Source organism: Gouania willdenowi, chromosome 16 (assembly GCF_900634775.1).
Source record: "Gouania willdenowi chromosome 16, fGouWil2.1, whole genome shotgun sequence".
Taxonomy (NCBI): Eukaryota; Metazoa; Chordata; class Actinopteri; order Blenniiformes; family Gobiesocidae; genus Gouania; species Gouania willdenowi.
In genome coordinates, this window is record NC_041059.1 from 8,056,461 (window position 1) to 8,079,291 (window position 22,831).

General features: G+C 36.3%; 1 protein-coding gene across 1 annotated transcript; it reads left to right on the forward strand.

Moving 5' to 3' along the window:
- Positions 1–1,910: 1,910 nt before the first annotated feature.
- On the forward strand, positions 1,911–18,204 carry plekhf2 (pleckstrin homology domain containing, family F (with FYVE domain) member 2). The gene is made up of 2 exons (XM_028471606.1): positions 1,911–2,072; positions 13,168–18,204. Exon 2 carries the CDS (start codon positions 13,179–13,181, stop codon positions 13,917–13,919), a length of 741 nt encoding a protein of 246 aa, XP_028327407.1. The 5' UTR covers positions 1,911–2,072; positions 13,168–13,178; the 3' UTR covers positions 13,920–18,204.
- The last annotated feature ends 4,627 nt before the right edge of the window (positions 18,205–22,831 follow it).

The following is a 22,831-nucleotide window of genomic DNA, read 5'->3' on the forward strand; positions in this document are numbered from 1 at the left end:
GATGATTTCAAACCAGTGCTCTTTCACTGGAGGTTCCACATTGTACCAGTTTCTGGTTATAGCTTTTTTATTTTTTTAATTGTTTACCTTTTGTTATATCTTGTATCTCCTAATTTTTTTTTTTTTTTGGTTCTTTATTGCTTTTTCTTACATTTATAAGTGGTTTGTATGTATTGTTATTGCAAATAAAAACAAAGTCTAAAAAAAAAGAATGAATTGCTTTGTCATTGCACATTTTACCAAGCAACGAGATATCGATAGGGCAAAGATGGTGAAGATTTAGACACAACATGAGCGGCGTGTGGGGGGAACAATTTGTTTTCATTCCATGCTAACACTCTTTCAGTAGCCTTGAGTCTCTGGTCTCAATAAATCCAATATGTGACATCAAACAGCAATTGACCAAGACATCCTCTCCATTCTCTCCAAGATTGATTGGATTCCACGCAAACACATGATTGTCTGAGAGTTCAATGCTCTGCCCCATCCTTCAGAGATGACTGGCAGTCTTCTCAATACAGCTGCTAACATAATACAGACTATACGATAGATCAGATAGCTGCCAGCCCCGATCAACAGCATCCCTACCATCATGATTCCAATCATGTATATATCCTCCACGGAGAGTAAAGCCATGCACACGATCTTCAATCTGTCCCAGGAATCCATTGTGTATCCGGCCGCAAACGTTCCGTCCGGCTCACCTCAGCCTTGAGAAAATTTGATCAATAGCATTAAGTGACCAGCTGACCAATTCCATAATTTTGGGTTTTGGATGAATGCAGAGAGAGTCTCCTAGATCCACAAGACAGCAGACAGTAGACAACACAAGCAGCTGGGGAAGACAGGGAGGGTAGGAGAAAAGAAGAAATGCGACCGTCTTCGAAGAGAAGCAAAAAAGAAAGTCATGGATAATAGATGTTCAGAATTACTGTTTTTTTTTTTAAAGCTAATAATGCTTTACCTACAACTGACTACAACCATTGTGTTGATCACGGCTCAAACCTTTGACCTTTTGTATGTGGCGTTGAAAACTACTCTCCTCACAGATTTCTTGTATTTTTTACATGTGAAAGGGTCACTTTGATGTTTTTTCTGTCTTTTGCGGGGCAAATTTGATGGTCTAAGGGCCGAATTTGGCCCCCTGGCCTTGAGTTTGACACATGTGCCCTAAGCCCTTAGTTTAGGAAGCTATCGTCTTTATACGTCATTCACAAAAATACATTTAAAGCTTTGATTAAAGTATGTGCATTAACTTTTTAATTTGTTCTTTGATAATCAGATGTTTTTCAGAGGTGACAAGTAAAGTAGAAACACTTTGTTCCTGTACTTACGTAGTTTTTTCTGCTATCTGTACTTTACTTGAGTATTTATTTTTTGGCAACTTTTAACTTTAATCTCTTTTTTTTGTTTTTTGTTAGGCAGGTTCCTTAGTTTTATGCTCAACATATTCAAGTTTTTAAAAATGTATGTTAAACTCAAAGCTGCTCAAGGTTTAATTGAGCATTTGCATTTTTTTTTCCTTTTTCTTAAAACATTTTATTTACAAATTGTATCTATAATGAGTGCTAAATTCTCCAGGTGTTCAAAGGTAACAGAGTTCATAAAAAAAAATTCAAGATAAGGAATTTGCTGGTTTAAAAACCCTGTCTTATTATTGAAGGAACATTTCTTTTACTTTTTTTTACTATAGTAGCATATACTTTTTTACTTTTACTCAAGTAAGGGAGCAACTTCAATACTTTTGCGAGAGTAATTTTTTATTCAAGTATCTATTCTGTTACTTGAGTACTAAAGACAAGTACTTTTGCCACCTCTGGACGTTTTTGGAAAACCACACGTTCAAACCTCATAGGTGTCTAATTTACGGACTGCACACTGGGCCCTGAATGCGTCGCGGTGCTGCCATGTTGTTGTGTGTTACCTTCAGAGCCGCGGACACTCCAGCTGCTGCCTACCGACCCAACAGGCAGTGCCCAACCCATAGAGGACACGGCTTTAACCGCGATATAAGGAATACGAAACAACTTTGAGTCGGTGAAAACTTACCGAACACCGAGGGTTGCCGTTTGGTACGTACTTTGGTCACTTTTCACTAAGTCTCCCGTGGTGTTGACGAGCTCCAGTAATCGAGCTTCTGCCACTTTTCTCCATTCAAGCTAACAGTGCAGTTTGGTTTAGTTTATTTTGTGTCATATAGTGACTGTTATATATTTCACAGTTTGGGTTGTTGACTAATATACATCCAAACAGACTAGTTTTATTTGCTTTTAGCCACAGGAGATACTTCTTTTGGTTCTTACTTCGCAGCTAAAGCTACCAGCTGCTAACTTCAAGCTAACAGGTTGTAACACGGGTTGTTTGTTGGGAAAACTTGGTTAAAACTGAACAACTCGCTAAAACTTATACACAGATGTCCAATTTGAATGCACTTCTATAAAGTTCATGTTGTAAAGTGCATACAAATGACTGCATGTCTCACTTCTATTGGCTAAGTTATATAAACTCATTGAGGACGCGCCGTAAACGCATCATTATTCTGGCAACTTCAAACTGTTTTGCGGATAAAACTTAAATAGTTAATATTAAATAGATCAGGTATGTTTTTCCTATACTCTAAAGAACTTAGGTGTGCTGTCGTATCTGGCACCAAGACACAGTGTCACGTGCTAATTGTCATTCACCCACGTCACGAATGTCGTATTATCTGTGACGTCATCTTGCTGTGGTGAATGGGTTACTCTTTAAAAGCCAAAAAGTAAATAGATTTTTTAAACAGTTGATACAAACATAAATATTAGCGTCAATGCTAAGTAATACAACGTAACATTTCAACTAAGGTTGCAAAATTCAGGGAAATTTCAAAGTTGTGGAAACTTTCCATGGGAGTTTACGTTATTAATAGAGAGTTTACAAAATGTAAAGTTGTCCCCTAACAGGGATGTTAAATATAATTGGGATTATCTAAAATATCAGTGGCATCATTTATTTAAAATACAGGCAATTTATGGTTAATTACAATAAATAATTTCCATGTAAAGTTTATATTTTTTTAGTATTCCCACAAACCAGAGGTGCAAAGCGTACTGATATATCATACTCAAGTAGAAGTACTGGTACTTGATTGAAATTGTACTCAAGTACAAGTAAATCATGCATAAATTGTTCAAGTATCGTTAACTAAATATCACAAAAAATATATATTTTACTCAGTAATGGTTGGATGTAGAAGTGTAACCAATTACTTCTTTTAAAACGTACCTAAGTACAAGTTAAATGACTGATTTAGAAATTGATATGTGACGACAGAATATACTTATAAAAGCACAATTGCCCATAAAAGCAACTCAATTACAGTAATGTGAGTACTTGTAATTCATTACTTTAAGTTTGACCTCTGCCAAAAACCTCAAGCTTAAAATCCCGTGAACATTTTCCTGAGCATCTGAACCTGGTGTATAGTCGTCGTCTTAAAGTGCCGTCGTACATTGTCGCTATTCCTTTGAATGTGCCATGCCTTCTGTTTATCTGAAGCGCCTTTCTATAATATGCAGCAGACCCTTCTCATAGGCGCTGTAAACAGCAGTGCCGCAAACTGTCACAGAGTGCCACGTGTACATCGCATGTGTACATTTTTTTAGAGGACATTTAACAAGTTATTCACGAACTATGGATAGATGGGCCACAGGCCGGTTGAGTTCAAGGAATGGGCCGGTTTTGGCCCGCGGGCCACCAGTTGAAGAGCCCTGCTTTAGTAGCAATGATAGTGTGAGTTTGACCTGTAGTGAAATTCTTATGAAAGGGGAAATTTTGAGCAGTTTTCTGAGTCATGGCTACTCTGTTATTACAGTAGTCCTAGCTTGACCTACTTTCACTCAACATTCAAGGTTCATTATACTATGAACTGAAGTTGAGCTTGCTGTGGAATTGAATAGCCTTTGTAGTAAACATTTTCCAAGTTTAAGCCAATAATTAAAAATTGAATATTATATGTGGCCTGGAGAGCTGCTCTGAAACTGACTGCTTCTTTAGACGGTCCAACAGGTTGGTAGTATCGCTTCCCTTTTCAAGGGCTTTACCTAATCCTTGTTTTACGGTCAGATCAATTTTCCAGTCAAAATGTGTCACATCTACTTGACACACACATCTGCACTTTTTCCTCATTTCTTAGTTTCTCTGTTTTTAAGCTTTTTATCCTTTTTTTTTTTAAACCAGCAGAGGAACCTGTAAACGGTTCAGTTAGAACTACATGGTAAAGTGTCACAATAGCACCATCCTTGCTTGTTACATATTAAATGAAAATTTATTTATATATTATATACAGTTTATTATATATATAATAAACTAAATAGATAGTAGTACTATGGTGCTTTTAAAAGATCAGTTAAACCATTAAATTACCCTTACGCTGTATTTTGTTTATTTTACCGTTTACGTAATTGATTATTGGAACTGTATGGATCGATTATCAATGACTGTTTCTGAATGTTGACGCATCGATTATTTCTCCCACCCATAAACTCAATGTAATATCTTACTTTGTTTTGCTTAAACGGGTAATAAGTAACATAAGAAAAAAGTAATTTGCAAGAAGTTCCACACTTTTTGTGTAGCCATGTTGGATGTGTTGATAGTGCTTAGCCTTTCTTTATGTTGTGATTAATTTGCTGTATTTAAATTTGCAAGTTAAACCTTTACTTTTATTTATCTTTTTTTTATATATATGGTTTTCTATTCATTAACATTTTAGACCAACAACATGTATAAAGAGCCACAATAGTGACTCTCAATAACATCTTCAGACATGTCAGAAGTGGCTCCAACACACATCTTTACTGTATGTTCCCCATTATAATTAAAAAAAAAACGTGAAGAAAAGCTCTACAAAAACCTAAATGGAGTGAAAAATCAAAGACATTAACGTAATGTAAACACTGCACCGGAATCAACAACTTGGCGTTACACATTTTTGTGTTATATACATTTCCACTCCAGGTATCTTTTAAATGAAGTCTTTCACATAATGTGGTTTTGTGTGGTAATACAGGTTCTACCCATGCTGATATGGGAGGAGTTATCATAAAAAAAATCAATAAAACTATCAATGCCATTTTTTTGACACACAAGATCCGAGGTTTCACTTTCTCTTTAATAGACACAGCAGTATGTACGTTATCTTGTGTCTCTCTTTATAAATGGAAGCAGATTAGTTGCATCAGGAGAATAGGTCACTTCCTCTGTGACACAGGAAGTATCTTACAGGTAAATAATGAGATTATCTTGAAGTATGACATACTTGCCTCTGTTCCCCTTATGGGGTAAACAAATTCTTGCCTAAACCACGTTCCTATCTTAATCTTTAATAACGATTTGTGGTGTGATATTATAAAGAATTGCAGTACTGGTTTTTCAAGAATAAAGACTTCCCTAACTGGTGCAAAAAAAAAATGTGTGATTGGAATTCACTTGCTGAAACCGAAATAGCTATATAAATCTTTTTTTTACAAAATTGAGCAGAAATTGCAATAAAATACCAAATATACCTTCACATGCATGCTTTGGGAGAAATCACGCAGTTACATGCCATTTGTGCCCTTAAAAGGGTGCTCAGAACAAATTTTTAATGTTCTACATTCTCTTTTTTCAGAGTGTTTTTCCTTCAAAATACATGTTAATCCATCATCATTATCAAACAGTAATTGTTCAAAGACCTTATTTGGAACATTTCTAAGTTGCCGAAAAGTGGTTAAAAAAGGATTACGTCTTTAAAATGTTGCTGAGGCTCTGTGTACAGTTATATTTTTTGGGAAATTTCCTCCACTCACTTATCGAGATCACACTGCATGCTTGAGCATGTGCAGAAGTAATCTGTTAAGTTTCTATCTCCTCTCATGCAACAAATCAGTTTGAACCTGTACAGTGGGAGTGACTGATGAGGATCACTTTCTTACTGACTTAGTCACCAAAACAAACGAACGCGCAACAGTTCAACAGTATTTAAAGGACTGCACTTTTTAGATGTTGTTTTTAAATTTTTATCGCATTATCGCTGGAATTTCTACTTGTGACTGCTGACTGTCATTTTCTGATGTGGGAATTTGTCCTTAAAAGGGAAAGATTTCAGTGAGGAACACATAATCATTGGGCAAGTCTGCATTTTAAGTTAGCTGAGGTTTGGAAGGAAGTGACTGCTGGGAAAGACGGTACAGATCAGAGGCACATGTGTGTTCACTGTATAAAGCCTCCACATGGTCAGCACAACATAACATAGTTTTTTTTTCTTTTTTTTTTTTTTTTAAGTTTTGACCTTATTAGTCTTTCCTTTGAACACTTTTAAAAAAAAATTTAAAACTGATTTTTAAGACTATCACATGACTTCTGTGGTCAGCATTACTATTTATAGAATGTTATTTCTTTCTAATTTAAAGCAGATGCTATAAGAAAACGGGTAAAAATTGTGTTTCTACTGTTTAAACGCTGTTAATTTTATTGCCGAGGTTGTGGAGGCTTGGACTATCTATAGGATTACATTTGTAATGATCTGAGTATGCAGTTTCTTCATTATTGTTTTGAGCAGAGTAAAGAGGAATTTTTTATTTTTTTTTAAATTAGTTGTGAAATTCATACTTACTAAATGTCTTTTTCCCGGTCTTTCCTAAAAGTTAAATGAAGAAAAATATTTTTTACATAAAAAAATATAACATAAAAACATGTAGCAGTGCAATTTAACACAAATGACTTGTTATATGTAACCCTGTGACAATCACGCAATAAAAGTAAATCAATGGTCCTGTCCCATCTTGGACACTTTCTGTCCTCACATTAACCCCCCCCCCAGGATAAATGGGTAGCCTTGTTCCTGCTGTTGCTGTTTACAGCCTACTGAGTGGCTGAGTCTTCACTTCTCTTTCTCATTGTCACTCTCTCTCCTCAGTGTCTGACTCATTGGTTCCCAGTGCTTTAACTACAGATGGGAATGGGGATCGCCAGATGCCTTCAAGAAACAATTTGAGCCTATTTTTGCATATTTATACAATTGTTCTGCAACTACACAAAACTTGCCATATTTTAACCTATTTTCATCGCTTTATCATGCCATATTGATATTTACCATTAAATTTCAATGCCTTTTCTACACATTTTCTCCACTTTAAACAGACATTTTAGGCACATATAAACCCTTTCCACCACTTTTCCCACCTAATGTTGCATATGTAGGGCCTATAATATTCACGCTAAACATTGTACTTAATCAGCAGCGTAGAGCCGTGTTGTTTTTTTGACACTTGTCCTGCAAATAAACCTAAATTTAATAATGAGAGATCTGTGAAATTACTTTAATTCACTCAAACCAATACTTGTGTGTGTTGAAAAATAAGTGCAGTGAAAAAATAAAGATGCTGTTTATATTCAATGCAATCATGATTAATTTCCTCCATTTATCTCATTTCAAAATTACATTTTACAGATTCACGTTCTTCTTTTGGGAAAGGTTGAACCTGTTTCTGTCCTGGCTGCAAATAACTTGATCTTACAAATGGAGAGAAGATGCAGCATTTCTGATGAATTATTCATCAGGCTTATCTAAACTGCTTCCCTGTAACCTGAGGTAGTATAACTAATCTATTCCCAAACAATTAAAACTATCAACTCCAGCTGTTTATCAACTCTACCCCATAGGAGCTTTGCTTTTCATCTTCTTTAAGGTTTTTTGTTTTGTTTGTTTTTTTTACTTTTCACATTCAAAGTGGCTGCTCAACTCCATCTGTTTACTAAAAAAAAAAAAAAAAAAAAAAAAAACATTATTTAGATAATGAATGGCTTCTGGGTCCAAAGATTATCTACCCAGTGATAAGATCACTCTAAAGATGAAGAAATTCAATAAAATGATGTGCGGAAACTTATGTCCTGATGTAAAATTCCTCCTTGTTGTAAAAACCTATATATATATATTTATATATATTCTCTTGAGTGGGTGTAGTCAGTGTTGTGTGAAATTACTGGTGAAGGGATCACTGCCATGCATTTGATTGGGACGGGTAAGTTTCCAACGACCACACATCTTAACATTGGCACTTTCCATTTTCGTCCCCCTGGAACTTCTTCATTCCTTTGGTTCAGCTAACCATCAGAGAGCCATTTATAGCCATCAATCATTAGCTTAAACCAGAGCCAAGTGTGTGAAAATCAGTATGCATAGTTGTAAAAGGGCATTGTTGTGACATAAATGTTAATATTAATGTTGATGGTATGCATTCATTCTGGATTCCAAGATCGTCATACTTCTGAGCACAGAATATTCTTACTTCTTCACTGCACCACATCTCTTCCTCCCCCTCTTTTATACATTGATTACTTGCTTCAGAACTTGCAGCCTATATTCATTCTTTCTCGCTCTCTCTCTCTTTTGCGCTCAGTGTCGTTTCTGTGCTGGTGCAAGCCAGTCACCCTCCCTAAGAGAGTTGACATGTCAGCACGCCTTCTGTTCTCTTTGGGGCTTTCAGCAGAAACCCAGTCAGGGTTATTAGTGTGCAGATCACTACAGAGACCAGTCGGCACTCTGCTGGCATCTGCTAGCTAATTACCATCAGGCCCAACGTGGCTGTTTTTTTATTTTTTTTTATTTCAGCTTATATTAGAGAGGAGAAATAGGGCCCTATAAAATCTGTTTTATTTTTCCCAAATTATGTGTTTTCCACTTTTTTTTTAGAAATATTTATAATTTTTTTGAAGAAAATATTAGTTTTTAACTCCTGTGAGGAAACAAAATAAATTATAATAAATTGCATAATTGAACAAAAATGTATGTCAAAAATAAAGTAAGATACAATTAAAAAGTAGATATAAGTTGTAGTGACATGGATTATTCTGATTGCTCCTTTTTATGTCATATAAAGATGCATTAATGTCACCCAATTTCCTCTCAGGGATCAATGATTAACATAGATAAATAAATTCAAGGTCTTTCTTCTGAAAAACTGGCGAATTTACTCACAAGAGTTGAAATTGCCACTTGGAATTTTGTGTATTACTCCACCAGCAACAACATGTTTTTGTAAACTAGTCAGGTGACTTGCACTTCTTGAAAAGTTTCACGCATTGCACTGTGGGATTTGTAGTACAATTGAAGAATGCAAGGACGATGCTGAAGCGGAAAGGTTTAAGAAGAGTTTTTACATTGTTCTAACTGTGATTTCTTGTTTCTTCGTCAGATGAGGAGGACAGTGATTTGCTTGATGCCATCTTCTGCTTTGTTAATTGTGCTTGATTTCAACCGTATTCGGTTGTTTGGTGGAAAAATTAAATATCAATTGTTTCGTCACTTTGGCAGTGTTTTTGGAGTTACACTGGCATCAGGAGTGGATGAAAGCAACTTTTGTATGAAATACTGGTACAGTCCTCAGCAGCTTTAAAAGGTCATTCTTTGGTACATGTGTTTTTGGGGGGATACTCTGGCTTTACTTCCACAACCCACCGACATGTTAGATAAATTGGATGTATATGTTGGCCGTTGATGTAGCTGGCAACCTGTCCAGGGTCTGCCCTGCACCCTAAAGTCTCTGAACATGGATTAATTGATTAAAAATTAAAAAAAAAACAACACACAAATACATTTCTTATTCAAGAAAAAAAAAAATTAGACGGCTGACAAAACCAAAAGTCTAGGGATTGAACCGAGGCAAAAAAAAAAAAAAAGACTGGAAAAGATGATCCCTTTTGCTGGTTGTTGTTTGCACATCATCACGCATGCAAGCATTTTTTTTTTTGAGGTCACCACTCCGTAGTCGACCCTTTGGGCCACGCCAGAAAGCGCAGGCATCCTCTCTGTCGTCAGTGACTTTTAACCCCCAATGCAACAATTTGAGAGTGGGCCGAAGGGACACCCGCAAGTTCTGGTGGGCTGCCATCTGGGTCACAGCAGCGAGGAGATACTATGTGTGTGTGAAAAACCCTACACTTTGTTACAATGCCTTGAATCACTGAATAGGAAAGATGTTTGTAGATGTTAAAAAAGTGTATTTTGCTTCTGTATTGCAGTGAAATGCTAATGTAATCCTAAAGAAATCCTTGAAGAAAAATGAGACCTTCATGCTCAAGGTTTTCCAGTTGATTTTCTGTATGAAGTTCTTCTGTGAGACGAGGCCGTTATTAGAGGCTTTTTGACATTTCACGGTTATCTCACACATATTACAGCTATTATATACTTCTGGTGACATGTCTTTACTTATTAACTTGAAGTAAAGGGGTTTAACCACCAGTATATCTTTGGTTTTTGTTTTTTTATTTGATCTTCTTAATGCTGCTTTAACGCACTAAGACTGAGAAATCTTCAATGAGTTCTGTGTTAGTGGGTTGCCTCCTACACATGGACATTATCAGCTCATGTCTTTTATTGAATAATCTAATCTACACAATTATGAGTGGAATAGGAAATCGTTACAGTAAAGACTGACTCCTTAAAGTTTTAACTCACTGTTAAAATGTTAATTTCTATGAGGGCTGTGCATTGCCATGAATCTAATGATACCATACGATTTGCATGTCATGATACAAAATATCCCGATACTAAACAATGTTATACATTGCGATATCAATAATGACAAATTTCACCTTCACAAGTACAAAATGGTATGAAACACAATTTATTTCATTTTTTAAACTTGCAAGAATAAGTAAATGGTAAATAACTGTAAATCAAGTGCCAATATAAAAAACAAGTGGAACAGTATGTTTACTAGGGGTGTTGAAAAAAATTGATTCGGTGATATATCGCGATATTACGTTGTGCGATTCTCGGATCGATTCAAAATGCATTCATATCGTTTTATTTTTTCTACCTTTATTTAACCAGTAAAGTATTTTCTACTACAGGAGACATTGTAACTGCACAAAGAAGTGTTCTGAAACCTGGGCATGTTGACCAGCTTGTGTTTTTTCAATACAATCTAAAAAGAAAGTACTAAATTTCTGCATTTATTTGTTGTTCTAGGCATATAATTCAGTTAAGTTGTACTAAAGTCAAAGTTGGTTTGAAAGCCACAGGCAGATTGTTTAATTCTTTATTTTAAGTTGTTGGCACATGTCATGTTACAGCCAATGTTTTGAGAGTAAAATATGCCAATAAAATATATTCCATACATAATGTTCTCATGAAGGTGTACACATTTACAGATTAGTTGTTTCTCAAGTCATATATTAAAAAAAAAATTGCAATAATCGCCTTATACTTTAATATCTGGATGTATCGCATCGTGATCTATGTATCAGGATATAAAAGGTATCGCCAGATGCCAGGCAATACACACCCCCAATGTTTACCAAACTGTCAATTACATTTTTCAAAAAAGTTTAACTTTTGTTTCTACAACAGATTCACATTCTGTTAAGTTCTTAAATTCTTTAAAAAAAAATGTAACCACATGCAATCTATAGAAGTGCCCAGTATGTTTTATGAAAATAAAGTGCAATCATCTTCAATTTACGTGCTATGCTTACAGTATGTTCACGCAAGTAAATTGTTTTTTCATTGCAAAACATGATTAAAAAATGTATTTGGACATTTTTTGGATCAATACGATAATCAGATGGTGAAATATTGCGATATATTGCCAAATCCATTTTTTCTTACACCCTTAGTTTGTATTAAACATGAAGTTCTCTAAAACTCAAATCAATGTCAGCTCAGCCACTATTTTCCATGTTTTAAACACAACCTGTTTATCCTCCAGTTGGAGGACAACTATTCATTCATTGTCAGGGTTTATTTAATCATCAGCTTTATTCTTTTGAAAAACAAAAGCCCAGGTTTGTTTCCATTGTCTTACAGCAGTTTCCCATTGTGTGAGCAACACTTAGCAAAAATATGCATTTAATGTAACTTGCCATCATTCTTTCATGAGTTCAGCTAATGCCTGCTGACATGTTTATTTGTTAATAGCAATCACGTTACCCTTCAATAGTTTTAATTCAGCTTTTTTGGTTCACCCAACACATTCCATAACATCATCATAATAGGAGGAGTGACGTTGATGGAATTGCTAATGACAGTTTTGTGACAAACTGATCTAAATACAGCGTATGCAGGAGTTTAGGACTGCAGTAAAGCACTCTTTTAGTCTTTGCTGCAGGAACCTTGACGCTCCAAACCTCCTTATAACACTCCGCATTCCTTTGTTGTTTGCTGTCTAATGTGGCAGTCAAAAAATATTTTAAAGTATAATTCTAAGAATTGTATGGATATCCTCTTCTCTTTACACGTACTACGCCATGTTTTCTTGGAGAAAAGTGGTCATGTACATCACGTAATGTGACCAGATACGTTACGTTCTGTGACACGTAATTGCGGAAAAAGTGTCGACATTGTGCGTTGCGATACGTTTCACTATCGTCACGTCTGAAATACCTCCTCGTGAAAACGTCAAAACATTTTTATATTTGAGTGTTTTTTCAAAATTCAGGAGTTTCCATCTCCAGTTTGTATTGCGCTATTTCGATCGTGCGTATTTCCAAGGGTAATGGAAATGACGTTTGTAAAACTCTCCTCCATGCCTTTCATTTATTTTTTCTAACAGGCTGTTTTGCAGCTGTTTCATATTCCTTCTGAACCCTCACATTTTTATGGTGTTTCTTCTTGTAACGATAAGGAAACATTACTGTTTGTTTTATGGCTGCATTTTAACATAAATCTGACTAATGTTTGACTATATTCTAGAATTGTTAGGGAGACAACTCAATGTGCAAACGTTAGCTGGGTTTCCATTACAGATTTTTTGTAAAATAAAAGCGATATTTCTAAATGACGACAAAGTATAATTATGCTTTCATCAGAAAGAAAAAAATATAGAAATGTCCCGGTTTCCTTTTCTGTCTACACGTACTGTGCCATGTTTTCTCTGAGAGCAGTGGTCACGTGACCAGGTACATAATGTTCTATGAAGTGTATTTGCGGGAAAAGTGTTTTGCGACACATTTTAACATCGAAACGCCTGAAGAACCTCCTCATGAAAGCGTAAAAACTTTTGAGCGATATTTGAGTGTTTTTTCAAAATTCAGGTGTTTTTATTGTGCTGTTTAGATTTTGCGCATTTCCAAGGGAAATGAAAACACTGCTTGTAAGCTCTGTGGCCGTACTGTTGGTGAAACCGTCTCTACTTTTGTTCTCTTCAGGTGAGGTGAAGATGGTGGACCGGCTGGCAAACAGTGAGGCCAACTCCAAGCGCATCGCGGTGGTGGAAGGCTGCTTTGGTGCGGCTGGCCAACCGTTAGCCATCCCTGGCCGAGTTCTGATTGGCGAGGGCGTCCTCACCAAACTCTGTCGCAAGAGGCCCAAAGCACGGCAGTTCTTCCTCTTCAACGACATCCTGGTCTACGGCAACATCGTGATCCAGAAGAAGAAGTACAACAAGCAGCACATCATCCCACTGGAGAGCGTCACCATCGACACGGTGCCGGACGAAGGTGACCTGCGCAACGGCTGGCTCATCAAAACACCCACCAAGTCCTTTGCTGTGTACGCCGCCACCGCCAACGAGAAGTCTGAGTGGATGAACCACATTACGAAATGCGTGGAAGATCTCCTACAGAAGAGCGGAAAGTTGCCGACGGGCGAACACGCGGCCGTGTGGGTGCCTGACTCTGACGCGACCCAGTGCATGCGGTGCAAGAAGGTCAAGTTCACCCCAGTGAACCGGCGCCACCACTGCAGGAAGTGCGGCTTTGTGGTGTGCGGCCCTTGTTCGGAGAAGAAGTACCTCCTGCTCAGTCAGTCGTCTAAACCCGTCCGCGTCTGCGAGTACTGCTACGCTCAACTGATGTCGGGAAGCCTCGCGCCAAACTCGGACTCTATCGGCCGACAGGGGTCAAAGTTCAACAGCAGCAACATGTCGGACGATGACGACGAAGACGACAGCAGCGACTGAGGAGGAAATACTCTGCAGACGGTTTTTCACCTCCCAGGACATTGAATCCACTTCAGAGGATGGATCCACTATTTAGCATCTCCAGTTGAATCTGAAACACTATCGTTACTACCAGCATCTTCCATCGTTGTTCGGTGATTAATCAGTGATTCTGGGCTAATGTCTGACTGTTCATTACAGCCGCTCTCATCAGGTTTGTCACTACAGAAAACAACGGTGCTCCTGAGGAATGTCTCCTCTGTTTTCTTCTATTCTTCATTTATTTTCCATATTTTCTTTTTCATTTCTGGTAATGAAATTAATCCTACAGACTTTGTTTTATTTGAAAATGATTGGGCTGTGATCATTGTCTTATTTTGTTTTTCCTATGTTTTTTTTTTTTTTCTTTTTTTTGTTAAAGTTATTTCCAGAATGAAATGAGCTTATAATAATAATAATAACTAAAAGTAAATATGCAAAATAACAGCGCTTCCTAGATGAATTTAAACAAGTTGCTTTTGACAAATCAGCTCGCAGTGATTGATTCTCTTGTGCAGAATCCTCACGTTCGGCCTTCGCTGTCACATTGTGCCTTATGGTAAACTGAGCTCAACCTTAATCAGCTCCATTAATAACTGTTGGATTTTATAAATATATCAGCACATTAACAAGCAAACGGTAAGAAAGGGCTCCGTTTTCTTGAACACTTGTAATACATTTCAATCGGTTGGTAACCCTAAAAAATGTAGTAAAGGGTTTTCTTTGGTAAATAAAAATTCTTTATTTCTCCCTCTGAAATTTAAAGCCATGGGACCATCTCACCAGGGCTGTAAATTCAGCTTTACTTAAACAAGGACCTTTTACTTGAAATGTCAATCATCACAGCACTAGTGTCACAAACACCAACGATCTGAAAAAAACCAACAAAAAAAAAACCAGCTATGTTACTTTACTTTGCACCTTCCTGAGAACCTAGATTTAAACCTAACGTTAAGACGATGAAATACCGGCAACATTTAGTGATCGGTTATCATTCAATAAACAAAACTACGATTTTTTTTTTTTTTTTAATCCAAAAAAATTAACCACTCTTTGTCAACTGTGGATTTGTGGCGAACATTCATTAAATCCGTAATGATGAAATTTGTGAATTTAGTAAAAAAAAATTGGTGATAAACCTCGGGAATATGATTTAAAGACTAGAAAACAGCAGATTAGAAATTCAGATTGTCAAACATTTCTTAAAAATAAACTTTTTTGGAACATTTACACAATAGTCAGCATCGATCCTCCGTGCACGCTTTGCTCCAGAGGCAGAACTAAAGGAAAACCCCTGTGTGCTAATATCCTGTATCTACATCTGAGGGCAGAGGCTCACGCTGTGTCATAAAACAAACACACCTCTGAACTTTGTTCACACGCTAACACTCGACAAACAACTGGTTCCTCGTGTCTTTCATTGTGTTTCAGTGACAATGAGTAGCTCACTCTCACTGACGCTCAGGAGTCACATTACAATTTTACTCAATGAAAAATAAATTACATGAATGTTAAACACGGTTTCATGAAGATTTGGCAGCCAAAATTATATTCAACCTTTTTTTTTTTTTTTAAACATCCTTTTTGTTTTCTGTTCCAAAATGTAGGAATTGAAATATAGTAATAAGGTACAGTGACTAAATGTATTAATGGGCAGTTGTAGTGGCTGCTCTAGGTTATAATCTAATCTCTCAGATAATCACGTACAGTAGGTGTGTGTTTGATATGAATTCAAGAATTAAGCTAACAGTTCACAGAATGTGATTTGTGTGCCTGACACCGTGTTTATTTCAAACAAATTGTCAATTCCTCAACATTTTATGTGCGTTTTTGACCTAGATTCAAATTTTGCGTCCATCGTTAGCCTTTTTTCCAAGTTATCAACCATCTAAAGTTTCTATGCCGCTTGCCCAAAGCCACAGACTGTTTCATTCCATACACATGTACTTAAAAGGTCAAAATAACTCCAGAAATACAGACCACGACTAAAGACATACACAAAACGACATCAAGAACACACAAAACTGACAGAAAACTACACAGAATGAGATCAAAAATACACAAATTTGCTCTAAAAATACAGAACACAACTAAAGATATACTCAAAACAACAACAACACAAAAAATGTACTCTAAAAAACACAAAATGACAGAAAAATACAAAGAATGACAACAAAAGGAGAACAAAATACACAAAATGACTCCTAAAACACAGAGCACAACTAAAGAGAAATACTAAACTATACAAGGCAACAACAATAACACACAAATGACTCCAAAAAACAGAAAAATACATTGTGAGAACAAAAGTACTCCAAAATTACAGAACACAACTAACTATATACACAAACTATACAAAACGACAAAAAGAACACACACAAAAGACTCCAAAACAATACAAAATTACATAAAAATGCATAGAATGAGAACAAAAATACACAAAATTGCTCCCAAAATACAGAACACACCTAAATATATACACAAACTATTCAAACCGACGACAGGAACACAAGAATTACTCCAATAAAGACACAAAATGACAGATGGATATAGTTATGAGTACAGTGCACGTGAAAGCTCATGAATGACCTGCTGAGTCTCGTTCTATCCAGGTACGTGCACAGTGTGAACAGCTGCTAACAAACTCTACATTAGTTGGTTGAGGCTGCTCTGCCATTTTGTTTCTTTGTGGATCTGAAACTCATTGTTTCACGCTTGTATGTGTTGGGTATGTTTTAAGGAAGTGCTCTCAGAAACCAGGAAGTGAAACACAAGTCAAATGTATATCTGTGTAATTTGACTTTAGCCTTAGCTTTAAATCAAATCTTACGGCACATGTTTTATTAGACAAAGGCTTGTTTGCTCACTTATGCAGAAATGGAAGAAGAAAGGGACCTTTTTTTGTGTGTTTAATACAAAATGTGGATATTTGTACTAAAAAGTAAAATCTTAAGGTTTAGAGATGATTACTAATCAGCTGACTTTATTCTCACCTAATGCTGTCATCATGATCCTCAGCTGGATGATGTCCAATGAATCTTTTCTTTCCTTTTTACTTTTGATTTTTGTGCACTTGTACAGAACTGTTTGGATCAGTTTTTTTGTTTTTGTTGATTAGTTTTGGTGGTTATATATATTTTTTTTTGTACACTCAGCCAAACTCTTTGTCACACCTCTGCAGCAGATGCAGCGTAGGAATGCGTCTCGTCTCCTGTAGCACCGGGGTCAGAGTTCAACAGCAGCAGTGCTTTTATATCCTAGTGCGTTGATTGTTGTTTATTTTCACAGCACAAATATAATAATGGTTTGGTTCTATCTTCGCCCGCGTCTCCACAACAGAAGATTTTATTGTTTTTAAGAAGGTGGAAAAATTGCATCAGAAGCTGGATGAAATGACTTAAATCAGGGAAAGTTGGACATGTCTTAAAAAAATAAAATAAGATAAAAAACCTAATTTGGTGTGATGATAAAATATTAATTGGCTGAATTAATGAGTGAGATTACTGTGGCGTTTCCTACACTCTGTTATCTGGATGCTTGGGACGAGGATTACTGAGTGACTTCCAATTATTTTTGAGAAACTAAAGAGAAGCCAGTTTATCTTGTGTGCGGGTAAATTAAAATGCACAAACGCGTCAAAAACACCTCCTTAAGGCTCTGTAATGTGTTGTGTACGCTGTAGACTCGCTGTAGGGTTTGTGGAGTAAACGTTTGTAGCTGTAACTAAACAGAATTCATCTTCAACTTTTAGTTTTGGTTATTTTCTAGAGCTGGAAATGCTGATTATGTGTCGACGTATTGGATTGAATTACTGTAGAGAGCTGTAGGACTAGTGGCCATAGGTTAACAATGCTAATGCTAACACAGCTCGGAGCATTAGGGGTTTGAAACCTGTTTTTTCTCAGCAAGCTTCTTTTTAGCGAGTGTTTTTCAGTGAGTTTGTCTCGACGGTTTCTCACATTCTCCGTCTTCGAAGCTGTTAATCCTGTGAAAACATTCGCTCCTAAAGGTCACTCAGATTAGCTGCAGATCCTGAGTGATGGAAGTCATCCTCCTTCCTGAGGAAATAATGAGAGTTTGGCTGTGTTTGGTTTGCTCTGGTGTCTATTATTTTTCCCTTTTAGTTTTGCTTTTAAATCCTTGTACTTCTTCAAATCTTCCTTAAAGGGCTACGTTGAACTGTAACACAATGTCCGTATCTTAGGCATTAAAACCAATTCCTTCTAAAGTTGTTGGGTATCAATAAATATTTCATGACGTAAAGTTACTCTGTGGTCTTCTGTTAGGTCCTCATTGTGGTGCATTTATGAGAAAACGTACCGTGTTCTCTCACTGGATGTTTCTGCTTGACCTCCACAGCCCACCTGTGTCAAACTTGAGGCTCGAGGGCCAAATCCAGCCCTTTCAAACATCAGTTGTTGTGTAGATGACCAAATAATTTATATACAGTATTTATATCAGTAGGGTTGCAAATATCTGGCAGTTTTCCACAGGAACTTAAGCTCATGAATTTTGTGAATATTAAAAAAGAAAAAAAAAATAGAAACTTTTCATGGGAATTATTTATTGAAATCAACCAGAAATTGGGAGCAACTTTAAATCACTGTATCATATCCACACATAAATATTGGCATCCATGCAAAATAATACACATTTCAACAGATTTATTTAGAAGTAGAACTTTACACTTATTCAAGTAGATTTTCAGTGAATTTGTCATAAACTCAATGATATTTGTAGGGGATTCACTGTTATCTCATACTTGTGAAAGAGACCACATTTTTCCCCAAAATCCTGCTCAATCCTCAAATTATTTAACAAAATTCCCAAAAATTACATATAGTCACTACCTGTCATCAATTGCTTGGATATTGTCAGTGCCTTAGATACTCTACCTTCATAATAGGGCTTGGTGATATGGATACATATATATATATATATATATATATATTTTATTTTATTTTTTTGTCAAAATGGCAATATATGATAGAAATCTTGATCATTTTTATTCAAATAAAGTCTTACCCTAAAGACAATTTTGGAAAAAATGCCACACAGGCACATTTACTCACAAACAGTTGCACAACATGTGTCACTTTGGGCTGTTTCTTTTCTCCTCTAAGGGACAGCACGTGTGAGTGAGTTCTGTAGTGTGGCTGTTTAGTGGTAGATCTGGGTAGGCAATATTCTAATTTTCTATATCGCCAAAAAAGAAAACTCAATATATCTTCAATATATATATATATACACACACACACACACGGGAATGCAAAGAAGCACTTATTAAAATTGTTCGATTTCCCCAAATCTCCCCTCTGCAGCCAACTTGAGATCAAACTTGTCTGTATTTGCCCCCCACGGCCCAACTACGCATTGGTGAAGCCTTTAAAACGAGTGGTAGTGAATGTCTGTGGTTCTGTCTGTGCTGTGATAGACTGACAAAGTCCCTCCCTCCCTCTGAGTTATCTCTGAAACACTGACTTCTTCAGCCTTGATCATCAGACATGAGTATAATAGAGATGGATTTATTTCAGCCTGAATTCAGAAGCGTGCGTTCTGCTCTCAGGGTTTTCTTATCAGACTCGACAAGCTGCTGCAGTGAAGCTGCTGCAGTGAAGCTCTTTACTGACAGATGCTTGACTCACATCCATAGACTCACATTTAACTGCATGAAACTGCTGCTCTTCTATGCATTACATAGTGCTTTCAGACACGTATCCAACCCTGATGTACATTTGGTTTATTAGTACTAAAAAAAAACATACTGACAGCAGTTTTTTAGAATATACAGTCACGGATGAAAGCAATGGCACCCCTGGAATCTTTCCACAAAATACACCATTTCTCCCCAAAATTGTTGCATTTACAAATGTGTTTGGTATACATGTGTTTATTTCCTTTACGTGCATTGAAAAAAAAAAAGAAGAAAAAATACGTTTACTTAATTTTACACAAAATTCTAAAAATGGACCAAAATTGTTGGCACTCTTTTATTACTGTGGCTAAATCATTATTTCAACATGTGACACTCGTTTAAACTCACCAAGTAACAGATACTAGCAATATGGAAATCACACCTGCAGTGAGTTACAATGTATAAGACGTTGACTCAACTTTGTGTTGTACGTGTGTGTGTGTCACACTAAGCATTGAGAAGAGAAAGAAGAGCCGAGAATTGTCTATATTCTATATTGAAAGGGATTCGGAGTGTCACTTTTGGTTTAAAAGTGGCAGAAAAAAGTAAGATCAGTAGTTAAAACTGGCAAATAATGGGCACGAAAAATCGTGAATGTGGTTAAATTGGCAAAAATAAGCATGAAATATGATGAAATTAGGCAATAATGGGTCAACATTAGGTGGGAAAAGTGGTGGAAAGGGTTTATACGTGCTGAAAATGTCTTGAAAGTGGGAAAAAAAATGCAGAAATTGCATTGAAATGTGGCAAGAAAAAGTGAAAAAAATATGGCAAGTTTGGTGTAGTTGCAGAAAAATGGTAAAAAAATAAGTCAAAATGGGCTTTAATTGTTCAAAAACTATTCTTGGTTTCTTGAAAGCATCTGGCGACCTCCTCCCAATGTCTTGCGACCCCAAATGGGGTCCTGACCCCAAGGTTGAGAACCCCTGATCAAAGAACATTTAGCCTGAGGATAAGAGATACAGGAGCTTCCATGATGAACATATAACAGCCATTATATGAGCACATGTGTCTCCATTGAGAAAACAATAGTGTGATGATGACCTAGTAATGAATAAAACAACATAGGTTTAGAACACATGTCACACACAGCCTGAGGCAAATAAAGCCTACGTGTGTCACAAAACAACATAATGAATATTGATTGTATCTCAATGAGACGCTGCAATGTGAGCTCTGATGTCACATCAGCTGTAATGAGCATCATGGAGTATGTATGAAATCAGCAAAGACAAAGAGGATAAAGTGCGTTGTTGTCACTAGAGACACTATTTAACTCTTGGATGAATTAAAAACGCACATTATTTATACAGTGGAGGCTGTCATTCATCCACAGAGAGTGGATGGAGATTTGGAGCAAAGCCACAGGAAAAACCAAAATGAAAATATCAACGTTGTGCTTTTATTTTGGAAGATGCTTCATTTATGCAGCACAGCACTGTCATGCAAAATTATAAATAGGCGCTTAATTTTTCCAAGTAATTTTCCTATACTTTTTTTTATTAAAGTGTTCCTTTTTTAGCATTATATTTATAATACAGTCCATCAGGGCAGTGTTTCTCAACACTTTCAGCCCGCGACCCCCAAAATAAAGATTCCAGAGCCCGGGGACCCCCACTGTATCTGAAGGTGGTTGAACACATACATGAACATTGAAGAACAGTCATGTGGAGTCAGGACCATCTATAAGGGGGAATAAAGGGGAGAGATTTTTGGGGTCCATCCATAAAGTCAGCAAAATGATGGTCCATTGTTCTATGAATCTGTGATAACCACATTTATTTATTTATGTGAATAATATCCACTGTTATCCTGGAAGTTCATTATTATTTGCGCTATAGTATATATAAATCTTAAAGATGTAAATCCTTGTTTTAATCAGAAATAAAAATGGGTTTAAAGTGACCAAAAAATGGTGGAAAAGGTGGTGAAATGGGATTTTAAAAACCACAAAAATTGGTTAAAAATTGCAAATTAGAGTGGCCAAAAAAGGACAGAAAAAGGGTTCAAAGTGTCAATATTGGAACTATTAGTTTAAACTGACAAAAAATAAATAAATAAATAAATAAAAAATAAAAAAATGGGCACGAATAATTGTGAATGTGGTTAAATTGGCAAGAACAAACATGACATATGGTGAAAAGAGATTAAAAGTGACAATAATGGGTCAATATATGCGACATTAGGTGGGAAAAGTGGTGGAAAGGGAAAATGTCTTGAAATGTGATGAAGAGGTGCCAAAAATGGGAGTAATGTAGCAAAAATGAGAACCCCTGCATCAGGTAGTCTTTACAGTATTAATGCAGGTGGAGGTAATATTATGGCTGTCCTGTGTATAAAAAGTTGATTTGATGTAAAATACACTTTTCTATTCACTGTATCTAAGAGGTTTGTTCTCCTCAATTATTTAACTTCAGAAATAGACAAAAAATAAAAAAAATGGTTTCATATTAAGATCTTAAGAAGCCGCTGTCAGTCAGTAGAGATATTATTAATAACATCAAACATCACAGTGTGTCTGAACAATGAGTCGATACTTAAACTGCCAGTATCAAGGAGCCACTGACGTACATCCGAAACCTTTGTTTAAGGGTCTCAACCATTACTTACTTTCTCTGTCTGTCAAAGGATGATTGACAGAAGCAACTCATTTTCTTACATTACACACACAAAGAAAACTGACTTTAAGTTCTATTGAAGAAGTTTTTTTTTTATATTACCAATCTGACCTTTGCTAATTATATATCCAGTGTGTGAAGGTGAGAGGATGTTAACTACAGACACGTCTTCACATCTTTTATTCTTTAAAAGCACAGGATTGACAGCGGAAGTGCTTAAGATGCAACCTTCATTAACAAATGTTGAAGTGGTGTCAAGAATAAAAGCCTCCAGCAGCATCTCACACACACCTGGCACAGCCTGGAATAGAAGTGGAATTAATCTCACTGAATGTGTTTAAAAGTGGAAATTGTTCAATTTATTTGTGCTCCTTGAACAAATCAGGGCCACAGGAGAAAGCAAAAAATGACTGATTAAATGTGTAAATTAGCTCTACATACAAATATACAACATATTATTAGCCAGGGGCTTAGTTTTCCATGCTTATATCCAGAGGTGTAAATGATACTTAAGTAGAAGTACTGTTACCTGATTAAAATTCTACTCAAGTACAAGTAAAAATTAGCTGAATTAAAGAGTG